Source organism: Xyrauchen texanus, chromosome 6, assembly GCF_025860055.1.
Source record: "Xyrauchen texanus isolate HMW12.3.18 chromosome 6, RBS_HiC_50CHRs, whole genome shotgun sequence".
Classification (NCBI taxonomy): Eukaryota; Metazoa; Chordata; class Actinopteri; order Cypriniformes; family Catostomidae; genus Xyrauchen; species Xyrauchen texanus.
The window spans coordinates 25,779,635-25,803,189 of NC_068281.1; the positions used below are offsets into that span (position 1 = coordinate 25,779,635).

At 35.5% G+C, this 23,555-nt stretch overlaps 1 protein-coding gene across 1 annotated transcript in view; it reads right to left on the minus strand.

The window, feature by feature from the left end:
* The window catches only part of LOC127644756 (fibronectin type III domain-containing protein 3B-like), a 270,087-nt gene continuing 246,532 nt past the window's right edge, over window positions 1–23,555 (minus strand). The window contains exons 22-26 of the mRNA XM_052128122.1: window positions 22,029–22,309; window positions 15,519–15,734; window positions 11,052–11,218; window positions 10,814–10,941; window positions 1–4,525 (exon numbers count right to left, since the gene is read on the minus strand). Of these exons, the coding sequence (XP_051984082.1) occupies window positions 4,214–4,525; window positions 10,814–10,941; window positions 11,052–11,218; window positions 15,519–15,734; window positions 22,029–22,309 (1,104 nt within the window). The 3' untranslated portion in view covers window positions 1–4,213. The remainder of the gene's footprint in view (window positions 4,526–10,813; window positions 10,942–11,051; window positions 11,219–15,518; window positions 15,735–22,028; window positions 22,310–23,555) is intronic.

The following is a 23,555-nucleotide window of genomic DNA, read 5'->3' on the forward strand; positions in this document are numbered from 1 at the left end:
GAAAAAACTTAAGATCTCAGATAGAAAAATCTGTCAGAAAAAAAAATTAAAACATTTATTGGGTATAAATATATTACATAAACACTACAGATACAGATAAGTCTTACATACATAGGGTAGTATTTGCAAAAATCTATACATTAACATTGATATGGCAGTTTTTACTTTTATATATATATGCATATGAAATTGTCTGACATTTACAATACAAGAAAACAATGTATGACTTAAAAAAAAAAATTGTAGCCTGGAATGTTTTTTATATTTTTTTCTCCTTTTCTTTCTTTTTTAAACTGAGGTACAAATATTTTGTGGAGGAAAATAGTTTGAATACACTTGTGGTTTCTATATATTTTTCTTGGGAGAACTCTGAGATTGGATCAATGTCCAAACCATCATTTTCAAATTCATTCTCATACTGTTTATAAAATAAAGCACAAATAAAACAGAATAAAATTCAACATAAAAATACAAAACTGTACTTGGGCCACAAAAATGTGTTATTTTATTATTATTAGTTTACAAGGAAGAAAGTGTCAGAAAAAAAAACAAATTCAGTCATGGGGGGGGGGGTCTTTCGACATGGTACATTTAATTATAAAACAATAGCAACATTGACTAAAAAATACAGTTTCATTAAGATAAATCTAATAAAGATTAATGTTTTGCTTTAAAAAGTGCTTCATTTCTGTTAGTTATCATACTATATATCTATATACCTCTCTATATAATTCCATAGCAAAAATACTAGAATAAGTTCACTATTGCGCTATGACATGTCTGAAAAAAAAAAAGGAAAATGAGAAATGTCATTTGTCTCAAAACAGTTTGATTGTTTTGCTTTCCTTTCAGTATGAAATAGCCAGTAAAATTTCACCTCAGAAGGATTATTCAAATAATGGCACAATTATCAGTACAAAAAAAAGAAAAAAGTTAAACTTGAGCAAACTAAATTTGCTACAGATTTCTATGAAAATACAACTAGTTGGAGTTGAATATATGGTTATATAAATGATTCAGCATGGTACATGCTACATGTTCCCAATTTATGAAAGAAAACAACCAGAATTATGAATGAAAGGAATGCTGGCCTTAATCGGTAATCTACCATACATAAAAAGAAAAAAAAAAAAAAGACAGAAAAAAACATGCTACAAGAAAAAAAAAAAGAAGAAAAAAAAAAAAGAAATTGTACATAACTACATCTCTTAATTTCTTGAAAAATAAATAAATGAAGATTGCACTTTAATTGCCATTTAAAGTACTGTATGCAAGATAGTATATAAATAACCCTAAAAAAAAAAAAAAGAGTGATACCTCACTTTCCCATTAACTTTGGCAAAGGTATACTGAGCTAGTAAACAATTCTGCTTACGGACAACTGGAGCAAGGCACAGCTTAGGCGAGAAAATAGATCAAATAAATGCATAAAAAAACTGCAGAGGCAGACAACGGAATGATGCTACCATAGTGATGACAGTAATACCATATTATTCGGTAAAGTTTAGTGTTTGCAGCACCCTCTCAGAAACACAGTATTTAATTCTTCACCTCTGAAAAGTCTATGTCCCTGAGGTACAATACAGGCTGTCAGTTGGGAGAAGAGGTCTGCCTCAAACCCCCCTTTTACTCCTTTTAGAAAACTTCCCTAGAAAACTGCTCTGCAAGTGTAATGTTGGAGAAACTCTTTGGAACAATGGGATCTGCTGGTTTGTACCTTTACTTGGCTAAAGATGCACTGCAAGCACATCAGGCTGTTTTGGCATGAACATCAGTCATCATTAAAAGGTGCAGCGGGTGGAGGAGTTCACTGCTGCATTGACAATAATGTTGATAAAGCACCTTAAAAATGTCCAACTGGCTTTCATGGATTAAAAGACAATGAAACATTCAGTACATTGAAATGCAGGGCCATTATGACCCGCAAAGGCAAAACACAGTAACGACATTTTTTTTTTCCCCTTTCAAAATTGAGTTACAGTATGACCAAAATCAGGACTCTTACATCTCCTCTTTGAAAAATGTCTGCTTGACATTTAAAAGTTGCAAGATATGCACGTATATAAATTAAACTTCCATTACAGTGGATTTTATTGATAAAAAGTATGACGTGAATCAGATATGAGTGTTTAGATGTAGGTAAGATGTCCGGATAATGGATATGAATCGGATTTAGAGCCACCTATTAAAGTGTCCCAAATTGTATATATAAAATAATAAAAATAAAAAAAATCAACAAACAAAACATCAGAATTGGCTGACAGTCTAAAGGTGACCTTAGGGGGCGTCCACACAGAATGCGTTTTTACATCCATATGCAAAGTAGTTTTTTTTTTTTTTGACACAAAATGACATGGTTTCTTCAGATAATGTTCTTTTCATGTCACATTTGCTTTTTCCACAATATCAGTTAGGATGTCTGTTTTGTTTACTTCTCATTTGCTTTTAGTACAGTATTGGTTAGATTTAGGCTAAAGTCTAAAGGTTAAGAAGGTACGTTTTAATCATTAAAAATTCCATCTATTATTTATCTTTAAAACCATTTCACTCGCTTTTGGCGCCCCCAGATGGACATTTCACTGAGAAACTGCAGCAAAACTTGTAAAAAAAAGTATGTCATTTTGTTTTGCAAAAATGTTGCCCAGTCATGTAATGTTCATGAGAGGCTGGATTTGGCTCGACTATGCTCAGATTCAGCGAAAACTATATCCTCTATATAAAATTGCATATAAACTATACAATCCATTCTAAAACCAAGTAATTTTAAAGCCATTGTTCTCAATTTCAGTGCTAGTTGTGAGGCGTAATGGTTACAAACGCAATTCACAGAGTGAGGATCAGAAAAACAGGCTATGTCGGTTTCACAGCTACGCACTGGCTATTTTGACTCCGGCCATCAACTGGGCTCTGGATCAACAACACCATACAGAGCCCAAGAATCAGTTTACTAAGAGGGTGACATAAGCCTAGCCAAGTCGTTGAGGGGGCAGGAAAGAAAGGAGACACCCTAAGACTACATGGCCAGTCAGGGTCGGGACAATACAGCATCCAAAAAGCGACCCATTCTCTTCACCGGGAGGGTGTGTGGTGGCAAAGTGTGTTGCAACCAAACGTGTGTGGCACATCAGTCTCCGTTACCTTAAATCGCCACCAGTACTGACCACATATTTATAAAGCACCATAGATTATGAACTGACATGCTCCGAAAGAGATATCTACTTCAAACTCACTGTTATTTATATTACAATTCCTCTATAGAATCTTAAAGATTTATATTCATATCTATATATTAGGTAACTGATTCCGTTCGTGGGAAAAACAAACACACATAGCAGCATCACTTCAACGACACTTGGATTGCAACTTGCTTTGGCAGCTTAATGATTAAGGGGGCTTTACACCAGCATTACTACTGTAACAGTATTTAGTGTCTCTATTGTGGTGATGCATTCTGTGATGCACCAAAAATTTGAATATCACATGATTATTTAAAAACGGCACTGAATGAAATGTGATTGAATGATATTACTATTTATACATCAGTTAAATCTGGTCCTTGGATCCGACTGGACAAGTGGCGTTCCAAGGGTGCTGATATTTAGTATAACAGGGATGTGTCACTGTTTGTTAAAATAACAGTCCATCTTGTGTCTGAAATGTAAGTTACTCTATATAAACATCTCGTCTGTAGAACTGTGATGTTACCATCTGTATCATGATAAAGCTATGATTACAACAACTTGTATAAGGCAATGAAACAAATGCCACGAAGCACACTTGTATACAACAAAGTAAGGCCGTGAATGTGGAGGAAATACAATCATTTTTTTCCAAACATATAGGTACACTTAAAGGGATACAAAAAATGCAAGCATGCACAACAGGCTATCGCACAAATTTTGTAAGGCTCGATAATGTGATTTTGCTTCCCTAAGGTGCGGAAAAGAGTAATAAGTGCAAAATCCACACACTGTAAAAGAGTGTGTGAAACAGCGTTGCGCAGGCAGCACGGAGAATGAAGGCATTGTAAAGACGAAGAGACTGAGAGAGAGGATGAAAAAATAGACCCAAAGACAAGAAAGAGAGCCTGTACAGTACATACTCAGAGACAGTACGTTGCGTCAGATATATACCTTAAGTGTTTGTGTGTGTCACTCAAACGTTACTGTTTTCTTTCTTGGCTGGCTGCTACTTCTGTTTTTTTACTAATCTCTCACTTCATGAAGAAGTATTCCACCACAAAAGCGATGAGGAAAGAAAGGGCTGCAAAAGCACAGACTAAGACCGCTGCAAAGCGTTCGTCTGTGGCAAACATGCCGATGGGCTTGCTGGTCTCCATGGAGCTGAGCTCTCCGGGTAGAGCGAGCTCCGTACGGCGCAGTGTGAAGTGTGAGGATTGGCTGAGGGGTCCACACAGCTCCTGAGTGCTGTCATGGCAACGGCGGCACGCATACACGCGGAACCGATAGTCTGTGTTATTCTGCAGACCCGAGATCTGGAAGGTCGTGTCCTCCCCCTTATACAACTGAAACAAGAGAAAGAAAGAAGCTTTTTGAAAAAGACAACTCCATATGTTCAAACTCACTGCATCAGGAACAGCTAATGTGCTTTTAAGTTGTTCTGTTGCAGAAAAAATTATGTGTTTTGAGATCTCTTTTGTTCAATGCTTGGTTTACATCAAGCAATGCTTCTAGACACCAGCAAACTCAAAATGAGTTTTTAAATGGTAGCTCTGCTTTTGCAGAAGTCATTGATTCATATACCTTTCCACCCTGTATGGTCAATGTTTACATGATGTGTCCAAGAAAGGCATGATAACATATAATTGTTTGTGTCTTATTTACTTAGGCAGCCTGTGTTTGTCTATTGTTGTCAATTAGCTGACAATGACCCATTTAATGCATAAATCAAAATAAATCCAAGGGTTCAGCCTGTATTATGATATACAATAAAACATAGTTAAAAACAACAACATGAGACATTAAAAACAATACTGAGGATAAAGGATGTGATGCATTTACAAACAGCAATATAAAGATGAGCAATGCAACAGAGGATCTCCTGTCTATGGAGGAAGTCTCTTGGTAAGCTCATTTGTCTTGTCAGGTTCATATCACAGATAGTGGTCAGTAGGGTGTATTCCTCATGGGAGAGAGAGCTTTCATATCCTGTCGTGTTGAGAATGTCTTTACGCCATACAAATCTTTATAAAGGTATGAAAGAGAGACTAGATAAAAAAAACTGAAAGGACAAGATTATCTTTACAATAAAAACTAACTTTTCATTACACCATATGTATGATATTCAGTTAAGTATAACACTAAAACACAAATAATTTTGTTTAGTTTGGTTAATGGTATTTTAAGTATATACTGTACAATTGTTCATTATTAGTTCATGTTAGTAATAACTAATGTTGACATATACCACTTTTCAATGAAAAATATTTATGTTGAAATTAACCAAGATTAATAAGTGCTGTACATGCACGGTTTATTATTAGTTCATGTTAATGTACTCAACTTATGTTAATGAATACAACCTTATTTTAAACGGTTGCCGGCTGATTAAAATGCAGAATAGGACTTGTATGTGGGAGGAAAACTCCTCTTTTGATGGACACAACAAAAGAGTTATCACGTGTGGCTTCTTTTGGCTGCCAAACAACAGCTGTTCATTTCATTGGAAAGCTACCCACAATTTGTAACTTTCCTTATTTACCACTACGATAATGGACATTTTTCATTTGTTGACATTGTAAGAAAAATCAGCAATTAGGAGCCAAAATGTACCCGAGTTGCATATCATCACGCAGCGCTAATACCACAGCTAAGCCTGGAACTAAATATTGAGATCTTCGATGTATATTCCAGTCACATGGATAAGGTGCCACGGCACGATCGGATTAGACATGTTACATCAACACTAGACATTCGGAATTGTTTTAACTGAAACAAAACTTTACACTGTCAACACTTTCAACACTTCTTTAGCTTAACATTAATCCAAGACATTTTGTGGTATATTATTCCTCATGAAAAAAGCTGCATCTGAATACATTTTTAGTACATTTTTGCTCTCTTCAAACGTCAATTGCATGAGAAAACGTAAATGTACAAAGATTGATCCAGGAGTCCACAACATTTAATATTGAGATGAAGAAAAAATACCACAGCTCATAGTGCACAGTAGACTCGGGATATTGTTTCAAAAATAAGTTAATACACAGCCTACTTTAAGTGCAAATATTTGAAAACTGTTCCCCTCAGCAGTATAATGCATTAACAAAGATAAACTTAATCTAAGTTGTCTCTAGCAATGCTTTCTGACAGCTAGTATTTCATTTTTCCATTTGCATCTAAGTGTTTATGGAAGAGAGCGAAAGTGAGAGTGAGCGGAGGAATAAAACTGAAGCCATCTGAGTTCTGAAGATGATCTAAAACTCGGAGGAACAGCCTCTATTAATGCATGCTGGCAAAAAACAAGCCTATTACTCATTGCCAAAAGCAAAAAACAAGCTAAATTGACTCAAATAAAACAAGATAATATGAAGATAATAAACAACAGTTTGTTCCGGTCTACTAATTTAATGGGAAAATTAGCAAAAGTGCTGATATTTGGCATAATGACACATTTATTACGTTTCACTCCACTTGTCCACTACACTACTGTACATATAATTTAACAGCCTGATCTCATTAATATACATAGCTATTTGTATGTTAATATTTGTAACATTAAACGCACATGTTTTACGTTTGAATAGACACTAAAACGTACAATATGGATGTTTGAAAGCATCTAAAACTTAAACACTTTTACATATTTACAGCTTTAGAAACAGAAAATATTGACAAATTCATTACAACTATATTTGAATATGCAATTAGATTATAAATATATTTGACAATTTTTACAGTTTTATAGATATTTTAAATCCCTTAACCCTACCCCACCCTCTAAACATAACCCATTTTAACAATATAAAAACATGTAACAAGTAGATTAATGTACAGTAGCAATCATTTTTGTAAATAATATTCATTTATAAATATTATACTCCTAAACAACAATTTAATCAGCATATAAATCACATAACAGGCAGATACATTTTAATTAAAATAATTTATTCAGAAAAATTGCAAAATTCAGTACAAAAGTAGTCCTAAGTGTGCTCCCTAATGGCATACAATAGCCTTGTGTTAGGTGTAGAGTAGAATTTAAATTATTAATCGCTGTAAATCTCCTCCTGATGCACTCCAGTGCATACGGTGCTGTCATATCTCATTCAAACATATACTGTACATTGCAGAATATGGCAGTCACAAACGGTCACGAGACACTTGCGAGCCAATGAGCATTCGACACTGCCGTAACACCGCTGGTCATAATGCTTGAGGCAGCAGTTTTTGAATTTTGAAAATGAAACCAACGTGGGTTGATGGTTACATGGTTACAACGGGCACAACGGCGAATGGACACAGAGATCGTTGAAAAAAAAGCTTGAATTTGGGACTCTTCTTCACAGAAAACAATCTGAAGATTGCTAACCATAAATGTATGGATGAATTTTATTGTTGTTTTATGGTGCTTTTTGTGGTTTATTTAGTTTTTTGGCATATTCTGAGAACTCCATTTGTGTCCCATGGCAAACAAAAATAAAAATGTTTAACAAATGATTAAACAATTACAGAGATTTTATTCATTTTAAAGTTTAGTCTTGGTTAAAGTAATATAATCATTTAAAACGTTGTATAGGGCAGCAGAAATCACACAGAACTGAATTAAACCATTAAAATGTTTTATTATAATGTCAACTGCATTAAATAAATGTGATGGCATTTAACTAATCTTACTGATTATAAATTAAATATAATTAACTGATTAACTATGAAATATGAATCAATTGAAACAGTACATTTAAACATTTGTAAATTTTCAACAGGTGTTAATACGTAAAATGATGACGTTTACATGCTATCAATAAGTCAATATTTTCGTCACTAAATCTTTGCTAGTGAAACAAATATGAACAAAACAGCTTGCCATATTATGTCAGAAATGTCAATTACTCTAAATATAATTCTTGTTTATAGAACTATTTTACTGTATAAATAAATTAGTATTTGTGGTATTGAACTGAATATCTGCACAGATTTGATTACTTTTGTTCGAATCATAGACAAATAGATTCTAACATACAAATAGGTGGGTTAAAATTACCCGTCTGGGAAAACATTGAGAAAACTTACACCGGATTCCTGCTCAGTCTATATATATTTGTGTGTATTTCATGTAATAGTGAGATTAAATGGAGACCGAGAGAGATGTGCAGACTGTGTATCCACAGCCTCATCAACACAAGAGTACACACAGAGATTCCAGAAGTAGTGCAAACAGAAGGCATTAAACCATTAAACACTGAGATGACGGCTCCACGCTCCACATGAACTTCTGCTCACTTCTCTTCACATGCAAAAAACACACTCATTACTTCTCACATCCATTTCATCTCACATTAATTTGTCCAGACAGGACAAGACACACATTAGCATAACAACTGGAACCAGTTCATGAACTCTGCCTTACAATTTTTGGAGGGTTTAAAGTCAGAAATGCGAAGCTAACAATTTTATATAAGCACTTACAGTCCATTAATTCTTCTGTTAAAATGCATGTATTATATTAGTTTGAAAGTTGTTTCCATAAACACTGTTTTTGAGGGAGACTACTAAATTACCAGGATTGCAGGGTTTCAAAGTTATAAAATCTGAAAACATCACACCAAAAGTGTTAGAAAGCCATTTTATCACACTAAAATCACATTAACATGCATACAGTTTACGTCTTGTGGCTATACTTTTGCAAGCAGTGAGTATTTTAACGTTTACGGATTGGTCCCATTCACTTCCATTGTACTGTAACTGCCTCACTGTAACCCAGATTTTTGCTTTAATCTAGCAATACCAGTTAATGCCACAAATGCTGTTGATTGAGATTAACTTGTATTAAACCTGGAACATTCCTTTAAATTTATTATTCTTAAGGGTTTTCGACTTGACTCACGTCAGCATTTCCAAATACAATTCATACATTCTCAACTCTATGGAGTGACGCTCCAGCATTATCCCTGGTGCTGGGGGTTCAAACTATTTCAACTTTAACCCCGTTGAACCTGACCTTTAAAAAATGGCAGCCAACAATCCGTGAACAATTCAGATAATGAACCAGTAATTGGGCGGTACCAGTGCAAAAATAAAAACGAGATGTTTTCTGCATTGCTTTTCATGTGGAGATCAAAGCAGTGTCATGTCGAGTCATATGGAAGCCCCTATACCCCATTGACAAATGGTTTAAGGCTTGATTTATGCATAAATCAAACAAAATTTGGTCTGGTTTATGATTACAAGAAAAAAATATTTATTATGAAAAATGTACTAGTTATACAGATATATTCTCAGAAAACATGTCTTAATATCTAAAAACCTTTCAAAGCTCAATTTTGCTCCACAAGTAATTTTATCTTGTTTTAAAGGCATAGTTCACCCAAAAATTATTAATTACTCATCCTCATATTACTCCAGAACAGCCTGAATATGACTGAATATGGATACGAATCCGGGTCTCTCACACTGCTGACGCAATGCTCTGCCGGTCGAGCCACGTGGGAAGGTAAAAACACTGAAACCGATGCAAAAATATCTGGTAGGAAATGTTGCATGTCAGTGAGTTGGCATACTGTCAGCATGCCGACTTCCTGTGATCTTGTTGTCCAAACCAATACGACTATGTCTTCTATGGACTGACAGCCACAGTCACCATTTACATTCATTGCATCTTTCCTCAATGAGATGAAAGTCAATGGTGATTGAAACTGCCATTGTGCCTAATATCATCCTTTGTGTTCCATGAATACCATGAGTAAATTATATCAGAATTTTCATTTTTATTTAAGGATGTTTAGATGTTTTAACTGGAGTACAAGACAAAAATACTGATGTGTCTGATATACAGTTACTGTGCAGTACTCTTCTGCCAGTGATTACTGAGAAACAACTGTGCACGGGAAGGGATTTGAATAGCTTGTTATTGCCATGAGAAAAAGCAGTTATGTACTTCCTTGAGACCTTATGCCTTTCACAATAGGTTTTACTGGGTGAATTTATGGTGTACTGGCAGATCCAATAATGTGGCCAATTAACCTAAAATGATCTTTCAATTCATAATAGAATGAACAAAAATGTGTACAATCATGTCACTTGTGAAGTAAATGAGAATTATACTCCTTTTGTGCCTCCTCTGCACCTAATTCATTCTGTCTTTTCATTTGTTGTTATTCTTTGTTGCCAGAGTATTTTCTGACAAACGTAGAAAGAAACTGGTAGAAATTTATTTTGAAATATCCCTGCAGGGGTGCAAAAAAAGTGGGCAATGTAAAAATGAACACAAAACCTGTCATTTTCATCAGCTATATAAATGTCTCAAACTAAATGAACTGAAAAAGCACCTAAAACTACAGTGGACCAAAAAAGTATTTGGACACCTGTACGCCACACTTAATGTCTGAATGTCTCTGAATTAGATAAAAAAAAATAATACCAAGTGGCATCAGCAAATAAATATTGATAAGATCTTTTCTCAGAACTAACTTTTATCCAACTTTTCTCAAGGTGATTTTTAGTGGATGTATGAAGTCAGTTCCCCTCCAGTTCACACAGGTGTAAAGTACAATAATATAATTCAACAGTAAAAGTACTATAATATAAATTAAGTGTGGCCACTGTGATTTCTGATATGAAGAATCTGAACTTACCTGCTTGTATTCAGACTCTCTGGCCACCAGCACCTGTAGGATGTAGCCGATGGGGTCTCCTCTCATTGGTGGAATGCTCTCCCAGCTGACCTCACACAAATTCCCTTCCAATTGTACCACTTTGGGGGCTAAAAGATAATACACAAGTTTAGCTATAAACATTGCATGAGGACCAATGGAATACATAGACATGTGGCATGAAGCAATGTTTTGTTGTACTTGTAAAAAGGTAATTTACCCTTGAGTGCTGGAGGCACAGACTTGGTGGTATGGAAAGTATGTACTTCAGAGAAAGGGCCCTCTCCTGCATCGCTCACAGCTTGAATCCTGAGACAGTAGCTGCTCGATTCACTTAGTCTCTGTACCTTATATGTGTGGCTTGGGCCTCTGTAGATTGTGACGAACCTGAAACACACACGCGCGCACACACAAAAACATCAGTAAATCACAAATCAATAGTTAAAGGATACCATTTTAATCCCATTTTTGTGTTTGTAAGACAAACAAAGGACATTGTAAACCAGCCACAGACTTCTTAAACCTGATCTAACATTTTTTATATATTTTTGGACTCAATTATAATAAATTAAGTGGAAATATCTGGGATTGGCAGAGAGCTCTAGGTAACAGCCGCTCATGACCAGTCCCTTCCCAGCAAAACATCAGTCCAACCCCTAGGGTCAAAACGGCGTACAAATCAACAGCTGGTATTTAATGACTCCTTCCAGAGGCATTTTATCAATCTCAAAGAATTCCTGCCAGGTTGATGTCGAGCTAATGAGACGATGGTAACGAAACAGTGACCCAAAGTCAATACTTAATGTTCTCTGAGGCCTGTCAAACCTGGGCACTGGAAAATTGAGGAAAATAGCTCTCCTCATTATGTTCGATTTCATGTTCATCTTGGTATCTCCAACCAAAGCTGGCTTATTTTTGAATAATTTTTAAGTAGTTGGCTAGGAATCACTTGACAAACTTCTCCACAGTCGATGTGTTTTCTTTAAGTATGCAGGTGTGTAGATTAAATATATTCCCAAACATATTACATATGCCATGTAGGCACTGTCTTTTGCCCTGTATGCTCTATGACCTATGATGTACAAACAACAATTTACTGTTTTTTTAAACAAGGTCAATTTCACCAATTTCACCATGATAAACATCATTCTTGGAACCTATGGCACTATATTTGATTATTTATTTTTTACTTTTTGAGTTTGTCAAAAAATAGTGCCGTAGTGTCATCTGGTTGCATACTTCAGAATTTCAAAAGATGCAGTAGGTCATACAGGTATTGTTCACCTACTGTATCATGAATACTGTGTCGCAGGGAAGTGCACTTATTGAGATGGAGGGATAATAATTTGTGTGGACACTAATGAATAGTACTAAACATTGGCACTGTACAGTTCAAACTCCAACATTTGGCACCAACTGGATTATAAAAGACAATCTAGAAGAAAGGATTTTTTTTAAAGGGAAAGTAAAAGACAAATGAATAGTCTGAAACAATATCTGTTATTATTCATTTGATGAATAGTACATCCGTGGTTACTATGGCAATCTGACTGTGATAGGATTCCGGGTGTACCATAGACGTTTCAGAGCCATGCTGAATCTATTTTGAACTCATGCTAAATTTTTTTTTTTTAGCACTTTTTTTTATTGCTCTCTCTGCATCACATTTCGATTAAGCAACTGAATCAATCAATCATAAATAGTTTCCCAAACTCTAATGCTCACCAGTATTGGTAATTGGGGCTCAGGGAATACGGTTATTACTCAGCTTTCATCTGAGGTATCCCACAACGTAAAGGGTTAGTTCACCCAAAAATATGAATTCTCTCATTATTTACTTACCTTTAAGCCATCCTAGATGTGTATGACTTTCCTTCTTCAGCAGAACCAAAATGAAGATTTTTATAAGCCCATTTCAGCTCTGTTTGTCCATACAATGCAAGTAAACGGGTGTCATCAGGCTGCTGGCTGTTTGATGGTCCAAAAGGCATATTTAGACAGCAAAAAAGTAATGCACACGTAATTGATTGACTGGAGTCGTGAAGATTACTTTTATGTCTGAATGTTACTGAATTAGATAAAAAATATCAAACAAAGTGGCATCAGCAATTCAATTACGTTAAGACCTTTGCTCAGAACTAACTTTTATTTACAAAGTGATTTTTAGTGGATGTATAACGTCAGTTCCCCTCCAGTTCACACAAGATTCATATGACTTATTTTCTTGTACATTTATGCTGGATCATAATGGAACATTAGCACTTGGAGTCTAATGAGATTTCTATGCAATATATGCATAGAAAAAGTGACCATGGTTCTGAATTTTTCCAATAAACTTTTTTCCATAGGGATTTATTCTTCACGAAAGAGTTCAAAACCTTAAACCAGACCAATCATCTCTAAGGTGAATCTCAACATTAGCCATTTCTTTAAAGATTAAACAAATTCCACCAATTACTTCTCAGATGCCAGTTTGACTATTTTGAGTCATTTGGACAGGTGTAAACAATCACATTAACTATGGACATGTTCTACTGACGTTTGACAACCAGATGATGTCCAAATAAATGTCTATTGGTTTGAGCTTCGGTTATCAATCATACTGTATGTATTTTTAAGTATGGCCACTGTGATTTCAGAAATGCAAATCTATACGTAAAAAATAAGAAAAAGATAATTAAAACTTTATTATCTTTTAAAAACCACTTCCTGCCAGCAGTGGATGCATCACGTTACCCTCACGTGACTTATGCGCAATGGCACGTTCAAGCAAGAAGTCGGAAGCATGTGCTTTGTTTACAACAGAGGAGAGAACGTTATACAAGAGTTAGTTCATATCAAACAGAACTCCAGCACTGGCTGGAAGCAACAACTTTAAATACGTTTTAATTATCAATATGTTTCTTACACAAACCTATCGATTTCTACCTAAATATGCCTTTTGTGCTGTCAAACAGCCAGCAGCCTGATGACAACCATTTACTTGCATTGTATGGACAAACAGAGCTGAAATGAGCGGTTCAACTGAATAACGAAAGTAACACATATCTGGGATGGCTTACGGGTAAGAAAAACACGAAAGTATTTACATTTTTGGGTGAACTAACCATTTAAGGTCAAGAAGAAATTACAGTATGTTACCAATTGACATAACCTGTTTGTATTGTAAATACATATGTGACATTTCATTTTTTGACCTTCACTCTCTACACAGAATAAGACACAAAGAGTGGTTGAATGCTTGGTTTAAGCCTTAACTTCACAAATATTAATATAAAATACATTTCTATAATATAGTTTATATTTTTGTTTGTGATTTAATGCATACAAGCTTCCATATTTTCATGGTAAAATCAGATTAAATGTATTAAAATATATATTGATTAAAACAATTCCCTCAAAGAATTAAAACCACCACAATCCAATAAAATATGCTTCAGAAGCAGCAGACTCTGTTACAAGGCATTCAAAGGGGGTTTCTCTTTGGAATGTATATATACAACATGACATTATGTATATGCCTATAGGTATTTGGTAATTACATTTAGTAAAGTAAAATGCTTCAATCACCTTGCCCTTTGAAAGAAGTTAAAAACATGCATAAAGAGAATAATTAGAAAATTAACCAGACTAACACTAAAAGGATTTTCAAAACTGCTGGTTAGGAATTAATTTTGTTTTGATTAAATTCCCATCTGTCAGGCTTGTTGCCGGATCACAAAACCAGCCAACATGTCACTCTGCCAAAGAAAACAATCAACAGTTACAATTAAATTAAGACATGAGCCAAACTCATCATGCAGGTAAAAAGTTCAGTGGCTCTGATTGTTCTGACTGCTGAACAGGTTTGTCTGGTAAACACTTTCTCCTATCCTAGCTTAATCAGCAGAGCCAACTACAAATAAGTAATTTGTAGGTTGAATGTCCCAAAAAGTGTAAAAAAGTATTTTTTTGTAATGCTATTAAACATTACTCTGTTTGTTTGAGCGCCCTGGCCAGGACAACCCCGAAATTGACTTAACCAATGGTGTGAGTTTGAGGTGGGACTATTGGTTTGTTCATTGGCAGGTGGTCAATGTCATGGTCAAATTTATTTATAAACCAAATTTAAAATCAACAAGTGTTGAACCAGTGCTGTACAAATAGAAAAGCAAAGCCATAGAATTCAATAAACATGATAAATAAAGGAAACAATAAAATTATGACCGGGCGATAGAGTTACAACACACGAAAGAAGTCAGGGTGTCAAGCTCTACTCGAGTTGAACGCCAATGCGAAGAGGTGGGTCTATATATATATAAAACTATTTCTACAATTTGAGAGTGTACATGTTTTGTGTGCATGTACTAATGTTTAATTTAGTTTTTTTTTGTGTCTGTGAAAGGATAACAATAATTTCTGTAAAACTCTTTCTATATCACAATGGTTTTAGTCATATATATTTTTTAATAAATTAATGGATATAGTAAATACAGCGCATTGCATGGTTTTGTAAGTGTGGGTCCCAGGTAAACACAAAATTTCGAATTTGGGTCATGGGCCGAGAAAGTCTAAGATGAAAAAAAAAAGGAAAAAAAATCTTCATAAACAAGTCAGCCTATATAACCAACAAGTAGGTTGTTGGACACCATTCTGCCCTTCCACAGCATCTACAGCTATTTATAAGGCATGACAGAGATGAACTCACCTTCTGTTCTTGTCCTCCATCTGCAGGTTGTAGATCATCTCATCTCCAAGGAGGCTCTTGGCATTGCTGCTGTCTCCCCATTTCAGTTTGAGGCTCTGGGGTCCAGCGGCAGTGCACTCTAGTCTGGGAGGGACAGGGGGCAGTGGCCGGGTACGGGCCAGTAGGGGAGGGCACAAGGGACCAGCACCAATCTCATTCACTGCCTGAATCTGCACACTAACACAGCACAGAGAGACTGATCACAACAAAATTCTCACTTCTAATTAATTCATTATGGTGTCTTACAGAGAAGTACATTTTAAGCAGGACAAGTGAATTACTAGAGTATTACTAGAACACTAGAGTATGTTTTCTTGACTTCAAAACATACAGGGACATCCTTGACTGCTAAAAATAATCAGTAAAAATTTGAAAACATCCTTAATATATTTCCTTGAGAAAACAGTGTAAGAAAATAATAACTGTTTTCAAAAAATATACTGTATTTTAAATTAAGTTTATTTTGTCTTACCTCATTGGTATTTTTTCATCTTCTAAGATTAGGCATAAACCTCACAAAGACATACCCCTGCATGAGCCAAACACAATCCTTTCTCTGAATGCAGTTCATTCATTTCACCTTGCATCGAACTCTAATTAATGTATAATGTCAGATGGTTGATATCGCAAAATAAACCCAACAGGGTACATTATCTCACTTATTACAGCTGCTATCCAAATAAACACATACAAGGACATAAAATATAGATTTGTATTGAAATTATGTGAGAATAAATCAATCACCGAACAGCTGAACTCCACCACGGTTTGTTCTGTTGTGTTTATTTTGTAATTAATGGCCTGACTACGTATTATTCATCTTATTAAAAGACTATTGCCAAATAAATAAATAAACGCACATGAAACATTGCTTTGAGTTGAATTTTATTTATTAGCTCGTAGAGATAACACAGTGATCCGAGAAGCAGGAAAGAGGACTTGCAATACCAGGATGACTGATCTAATACAATAATAGATTGACTAATCCGATTTGAGTATTTCAAAAAGCCCTGTAAGTAGTTAATTTAACTGATAAATCTTTTCTTCATCAATGTTGGAGAGTAACTGACAATATACAGTATATATATATAAAAAAGATGGTACTAACATAATTATGTAAGAATTCTTTTTATCAAAAGTAGCTTTTCCAGCAAGTAGTAGCATTACAAAATATTATATCGCTGCTTGTATTTCACATTGTATTGCACACGCAAGCTATTGCTGATGCATTCTCCTAGAATGTCCACACTACGTACCATTGGAAGTCTGATTCATTTAAGTAAATTGATTAATACAGTCTTTTTAAGTGGCAAATAAATATTTTGTTTACTAATGCTATGAATCACTGTTTTTGACTCTATAAATTAGGGTGCTTTTTGAGAAAATGTAATCTGATGGTTTTGTAATTAATGTAGTTAGCTACCTTATTTTAGTTTGCAGTGTAGTGAGGTACTCTATCAAAAGTGCAGATGTACTGTAGTAGTTTTAACATTAAATTGGGAGTACCTTAAGAAGAATAGTACACATTCTTAACATACTGTACTGTACATGAAATAAAATAAAAAAAAAAACCAATACAATGATAATTACCAATAGAAAATATCAGGGTTTTGGTAAAACCCACAGGACAAATAAGCAATCAAGTTATGCTGCTGCAAAGAACTGCACTCCAACATTTCAGTATCTGGATTTGTTTTCAAAACAAAGAGCAAGTCAGCAAAGACATGTGTTGTTTACAAAAACAGATGCACGCTCATATATATTCTTAGTACACGGATGTGTTAATAGCACAACATTTCCCACCACCATACAACTGCTGTTCTCTCAGGAGATGTGCAGATTACTCATATGACACTCATATGACCAGTTTCACCTGAATATGCATGTATGGATAGTGTAGGGGGGCTTCATATCTGTTTATCAGCAGGCTAACAGATGTGCCCTAGCTTTACTGTCAACCCTGGGCAATTCTCTATGGCATTTCCAAAAAAGAGCAGACACAAACATATACAAACAACAACACCAGCAAGCCATGGTTACCTGCAGCCTTTGGTCTACGGCTGAATCACAGCCATGCTAATCCCACATTTATATTGCTTAAATAAACCCAAAAGCAATCTTTTCTCCTTTTATTGAGAAACCGGCATGTAATACTGACTATTTTGTACAGAGTGTGTTGCCTGATGTAACCTCAGTGTGAAATGAGGTGTGGCTTTTCACATCACACAAGTCACTGTAAGAAGTAATCAACCACTTCACGCACAGAAGAACCCAAGATACTCACTCACATGCGGATGCTAATAACTTCCTTAAATTTCACCTTCCTAAACTCAATCACATTTATATTTGATGGTTATGCGACTTGCAATGCTTCGTGTAGGACGCCATCAAACAAAGATGTATCTTGCCAAATTCTTAAATATAATGGCACCAAAATTCAATTTCTGGCCTTTCAAAAAAGCTGCACTGGGGAAGAAGAGCTCTACCAGCAACACCAGAATCTCTGGTTAACATTTAACTGAAAAAAAAAAAAACATTCTTTAAACTTTCACAAGATTTAATTATTCTCTACACAAATAATGGCAAAATACATAATCAATCTCGGAGCGATCAAATGCTTCACACTGAGCCTGACTCCACTTCTGACCACACTTCTGATTGATTAGGTCTTTGTTAGAGTGATTTAACATCTACACCACCAATCAAAAGTTTAGACATTATTATTCTGTATTTATCATTTCCATTTTCAACATTTTAGAATAATAGTGCAGACATCAAAATTATGAAAAAACATAAATAAAAGCATGGGAGTTATAGAATGTTGAGTACTGACAGTAAGCCACACGTGATTTGCATGAAGTCATGTAAAATTTATCACAACCTTACAGTTTGTGTGGAAGTGAATCTCTTCTTTTGAATATTTGACTTAGTCTGAACATAGAAAGCCTCTCTGTTAGACCCAGGATTCCCACTCTTTTCAACCAATGAATTTCCATGACTTGAAAGCTAATTTCCATGCCCAAACATTTAGCCTCTTATTCTAAAAATGGCACAGAAATCACATGATCACAAATTAGTAAAAAACAAAACCATAACGTTGTTTGATAAAAGTTCAACTGAAAACATTGAGTTTTAAATTTAATCCATAAAAAACACATTATGTGACTCCTAAAATGGGCAGGAATTAACGGAACGTCATTGTCTCTAATTGTTCAGGTATTCTAAATAACATTATATATTTTAAACTCTTCACCGTGTGTTTTTAATCCAGTGCAACGTAACACCCCGATTAAATATTTTAGGACAGAGCATAATAAAAAAAACATATTAACTATAAAAAATGTCCATGATTTTTCCATGACCTTGGGAACCCTATAGACCAGGGTAGATAAAGCACAGCAGGATCAGAGGGACATAACACAGGTTATGCTACAATTAAGCAAGTCATAACACTGCCAGTAGATTTCAGAGATAGTTTTTTAATCAGATAATGAAATCTATGGAGTGGACCCCTGCTTTCTGTTTTGGTTCAGACAAAAAAAACTTAGTAATGTCATGTAAAAACATTACAAAAAAGGGCTGTACAAAGATGTTGCTCTTAGTGAAAGCACAGTGAGTGTGGTATGATGCAAGGTTACAACTGCATGGAAGCCCAACTGCAAAGATATATGCAACAGATTAAGAATATGGAGAATTTAGAGTAACTTCCCCACACGTCATGAGTCATGAACATGCGATGTTTACGTCAAGAAAAGCAACTAACTTAACATCATTTAGCATGCATCAGATTTTAACCAATGTTGACCTGTGTTGCTGTAATGATCTGCTTCACTATCGTACTCAGCTTTAACCCACTCAGCAACAGTAAACATAATATTTCAAGGTAGGTCCATGGGACCAGAATTAACTTACTGTAAATTTATAAGGGCTTACAAATTCAATAACTTAAATATATTAAGGAGCTATATTTGCCACCCAGAGTTGATTTTTCAGGAAAGATTTTATATTTGAGAAAATATTCATATTTTATTAATAAAATCAAATGGCATGTCATTCATTTATGGGAACTACTTTAATTAAATTAATTAATTGAAATAATTTTTAAACAACAGTTGAATAATAATGGCTATTAGCTATAAATCTAATTTATTATATTTCATAATACAATAAATGCAACAATACACAAAAAACTGGCTAGTCACTATGTTAGATTATGCAGCTTTAAACTGTCTACTTTTATGGAAGCTCTTTTATCTGCCGTTTCAAATTTTGGAATATATGGGAGTGTTTCCTTCACAGTAAGTGTTTTCAAAGCTGCTTTAGTATTAGTAGTTTAATTTTATTTTTTAAACATATCATATTAGATACAATTCAACAACATCTAATAGCAGGATTGAGCTGTACATGTAACGGCGCTAAAGTATTCCGAAAACAAAAATTAAGTAACTGTATTCAGCCCCCGTTACATTTTCAAGCACCTGTATTCAGAATACAGTTACTTTATAAAATTTTGTTAGAATACTTTTTAGAATACTTCTCTCATAATGAACTCAAAATAAGACAGAAAGAAAAAACTAGTATCAGTCAAGTGAGAAACTTGATTGTGTTTCTGAACAGTGCAGATGCGAGCTGCAAACTCTCACTCTCTCTTCCCCAGGTCAGCAGCAGCGCATGACTGCAGCGCAGCCAGGGTTTCATGCCAAATTGGGCTCATTTGAAAACACAATTGTGGGTTAAAATCTTAGAATCGCAGGTTGTGTTTTTGGGATAGGCTTAAGGCAAAAGGTTTTATGCCAGGCATTAAAGAATGAAAAAACAACATCTTATTCATGTATAATGAAAGCTGGATTGAATATCTGGCAACCACATGGCACACTGTTGTCTGGACAATCAGCACGCTTTTAGCTGTGCACCAGCATCATCAATAAAGCCGGCAAATTTTTTCCCCAACAAATATGACATTCGCTCGCATTACACATTTGAGGTGATAGGGGCATGGCCGAGCGAAATCTGTGGAGAGCGAGGCAGAGAGAGTGATTTGATAAGGATTGACACCTGTGGGAAATCACCTCTAACAGCTGTTTTGTGTTTGCAGTGAGAGCGGAGCAGGATTTAATAGGGCAATCCAGACTGCCGGGAAGAGAGAGAGAGAGATAGAGCTGTGTGTGTGTGTGAGAGCATTCTGCTGAAAAGAAAAGATTGGTTTTTTTTTAATAAAGACAGTAGTTTGAACGAACTACACAATCACCCGCTTCATCCTTACCCCTTCACATACTAACCTGTCACAACATTGTTTCCGTGTAAAAAAACATTTAAAGACGAGTAAAGATGGACGTATATTTGTGCCACTTTCAATTGCATTTTTTCCCCAAGCCCTGGTTAATTTTTGACCTTTGAGGACAGATAGTAAAACTTTGCAGGTGCGGCCGGGAGCTGAGACTTAAATTAAAAAATTTGTCCTGTGCTGACCTAGCCATAATCAAAGCTCTCAGAGAAAAACACTGGTTGTATAAGCTGTTTGATGGTGACACTTATATGTGTGCTGTGGTAGTCCCACGCAGAGATAGGTGGCCTGCTATGATCCACACTCTTTAGATACACACACAAATTCTGCCCTCTGGCCTTCTCCTTTCATTAACACAATGCTGTTTACCCACTACTCTGCTGGGCAGGGGGAGGAAACAAGCAGTGGTAGTGATGTAGTTGTGGCGTCACTCTTAGCTAAAATGGACAACACTGGCAGCTGAATGCAAATGAGTCCCGAGATGATGCGTAACTGCTCTCTGCAGGATATAGATTCAGCTCAGAGGGAATCACTAAGCTAAGTGGTTGCAGAAGATGTTGGTGTATGTTTTCTGTCCACTGTGCAAGAAAATCAACATGCGGCAAATAGATTAAACTGATTGTGTCCCAGGATTATGAATACAATAAATGCATCATGAAATGCATCTCTTCATGATATATGTCACTTGAAGACCTGCTTTGTTAATAATTATATTAATTTATGAATATTTATGAATGAAAATAAAATGTAAACATAGCATAAATGAATAAGATACAGTATATTTAAGGTTCTGCACTTTTTCTGCTTCACTACTCAAATGTAAGCATATTTGTAGCATTGAACCTGTGAACTCCTTTGTAAAAAAAGGTCTGATTTTCTTGCTTGAAGTGAAGCACACACAATGCTCTCTGGAACATTCTCAAATCATGCTGGGATAACACGGATAATCAGGTTTTGCACAAACCTGTGAATCCATGCCAGCTCAAGTGCATGATGTAAGAAAAAAAACAAGGAGAATACATAAAATACTAAGAAAATTTGACACTCATGCACACTTTTAAATCCAAGTTTTCACTCAAATTATTTTGCTGATAATATAATTTGTAATTGAAACAATGTATTACAACCCCACTGTATGATTATGTGTGTTGCTTAATTGTGTATGTAGCTGCATTTGCATCATCTACCTGTATTCACTGTCAGGTTGTAGGTTCTGCAGCAAATGGCAGGTGCTGTTTCCCAAGCTGTTGAGTTCCTCTTCCAGTTTGAGAATGTAAGAGGTGATCTCTGCCCCATTACTGCAGGGTTCATCCCATTTCAAAGCCAGGCACGTGGAAGGCGAGTAGACGCCGCTGTCTGTAGGGTCGTGCTCAAGTACATAGAACACTGAGACTGGGTCAGGCGCGGTGGCGGGGGTCTGACAGCTCCCCTGCTCGCTGAATGGGCCTGCGCCTGCCTGATTTGCTGCCTTGAGAAATGGAACAAAATAAAAATTACAGTGAGCTTTAGTCAAATACTGTATTTGTTTTCTTGTGCAATACATAATGATAAAATGTACAAAACCAATTAGAACGTGACAAAATACAAATGTTTGCATTTTGTTTGTACATACTTGTTCAAACTGAATTTATCAGCATTAGCGTATTAAGTTTTATTTTGTAAAACTTTTTACACATAAATTAAAATTTTTATATACCACACTGTAAAAATATATATATATATATATATATATATATATATATATATATATATATATATATATATATATTTACAGTGTGGTATATAAAAATGTTTAATTTGTGTAAAATTTTATATATATATACACACACACACAAAAAACATGAGTGGCAGTTCTGCAGATGGAAATGCCTTGTTGATGAGAGAGGTCTACAGAGAATGGCCAGACTGGTTTGAACTGACAAAGTCTACTGCAACTCAGATAACCGCTCTATACAATTGTGTTGAGAAGAATAGCATCTTTGAATGCTATTCTGAGATGCAGGTTGACACGGTTTTGGCTGCACGAGGGGGACCTACACAATATTAAGCAGGTGGTTTTAATGTTGTGGCTGATCAGAGTGTGTGTGTGTATACACACACACACACACACACACACACACACACACACACACACACACACACACACACACACACACACACACACACACACACACACACACAGTGCCTTGCAAAAATTCAGACCCCTGACCAATTATCTCATATTACTGCATTACAAATGGTGCAATTACATTTAATTCTGTTTGATATTTTATTTTAAAACACTGGAACTCAATATCAATTATTGTTAGGTGACATTGATTTTATGTTGGGAAATAAAAAAATAAACTTTCTTCCTTTATTCAACCTTGGCGCGTAAAACACCTTTCCGCTCCTGTGTCAGCAGAACACGTACACGGCTCGGCACATGGCGGGATTTAAATTGGACCCTTAGTGTCGCTTCTCCGACACAACGTCGAAGAGAGCGACAGACAGGTAACATCTAGGTTACGAATGTAACCTCAGTTCCCTGATGGAGGGAACGAGACGTTGTGTCGGAGAAGCGACACTAGGGGTCTCTCTTGAGCACCGAATATACCTCTGATCTATGAAAAAAGGCCAATGAGAAGTTGGCAGCTAGTATTTGCATACCCCGCCCTCGGACATACGGGCATAAAGGTGAGGAAATACTAGAGTTCATTCAGGATTTTTCTGAG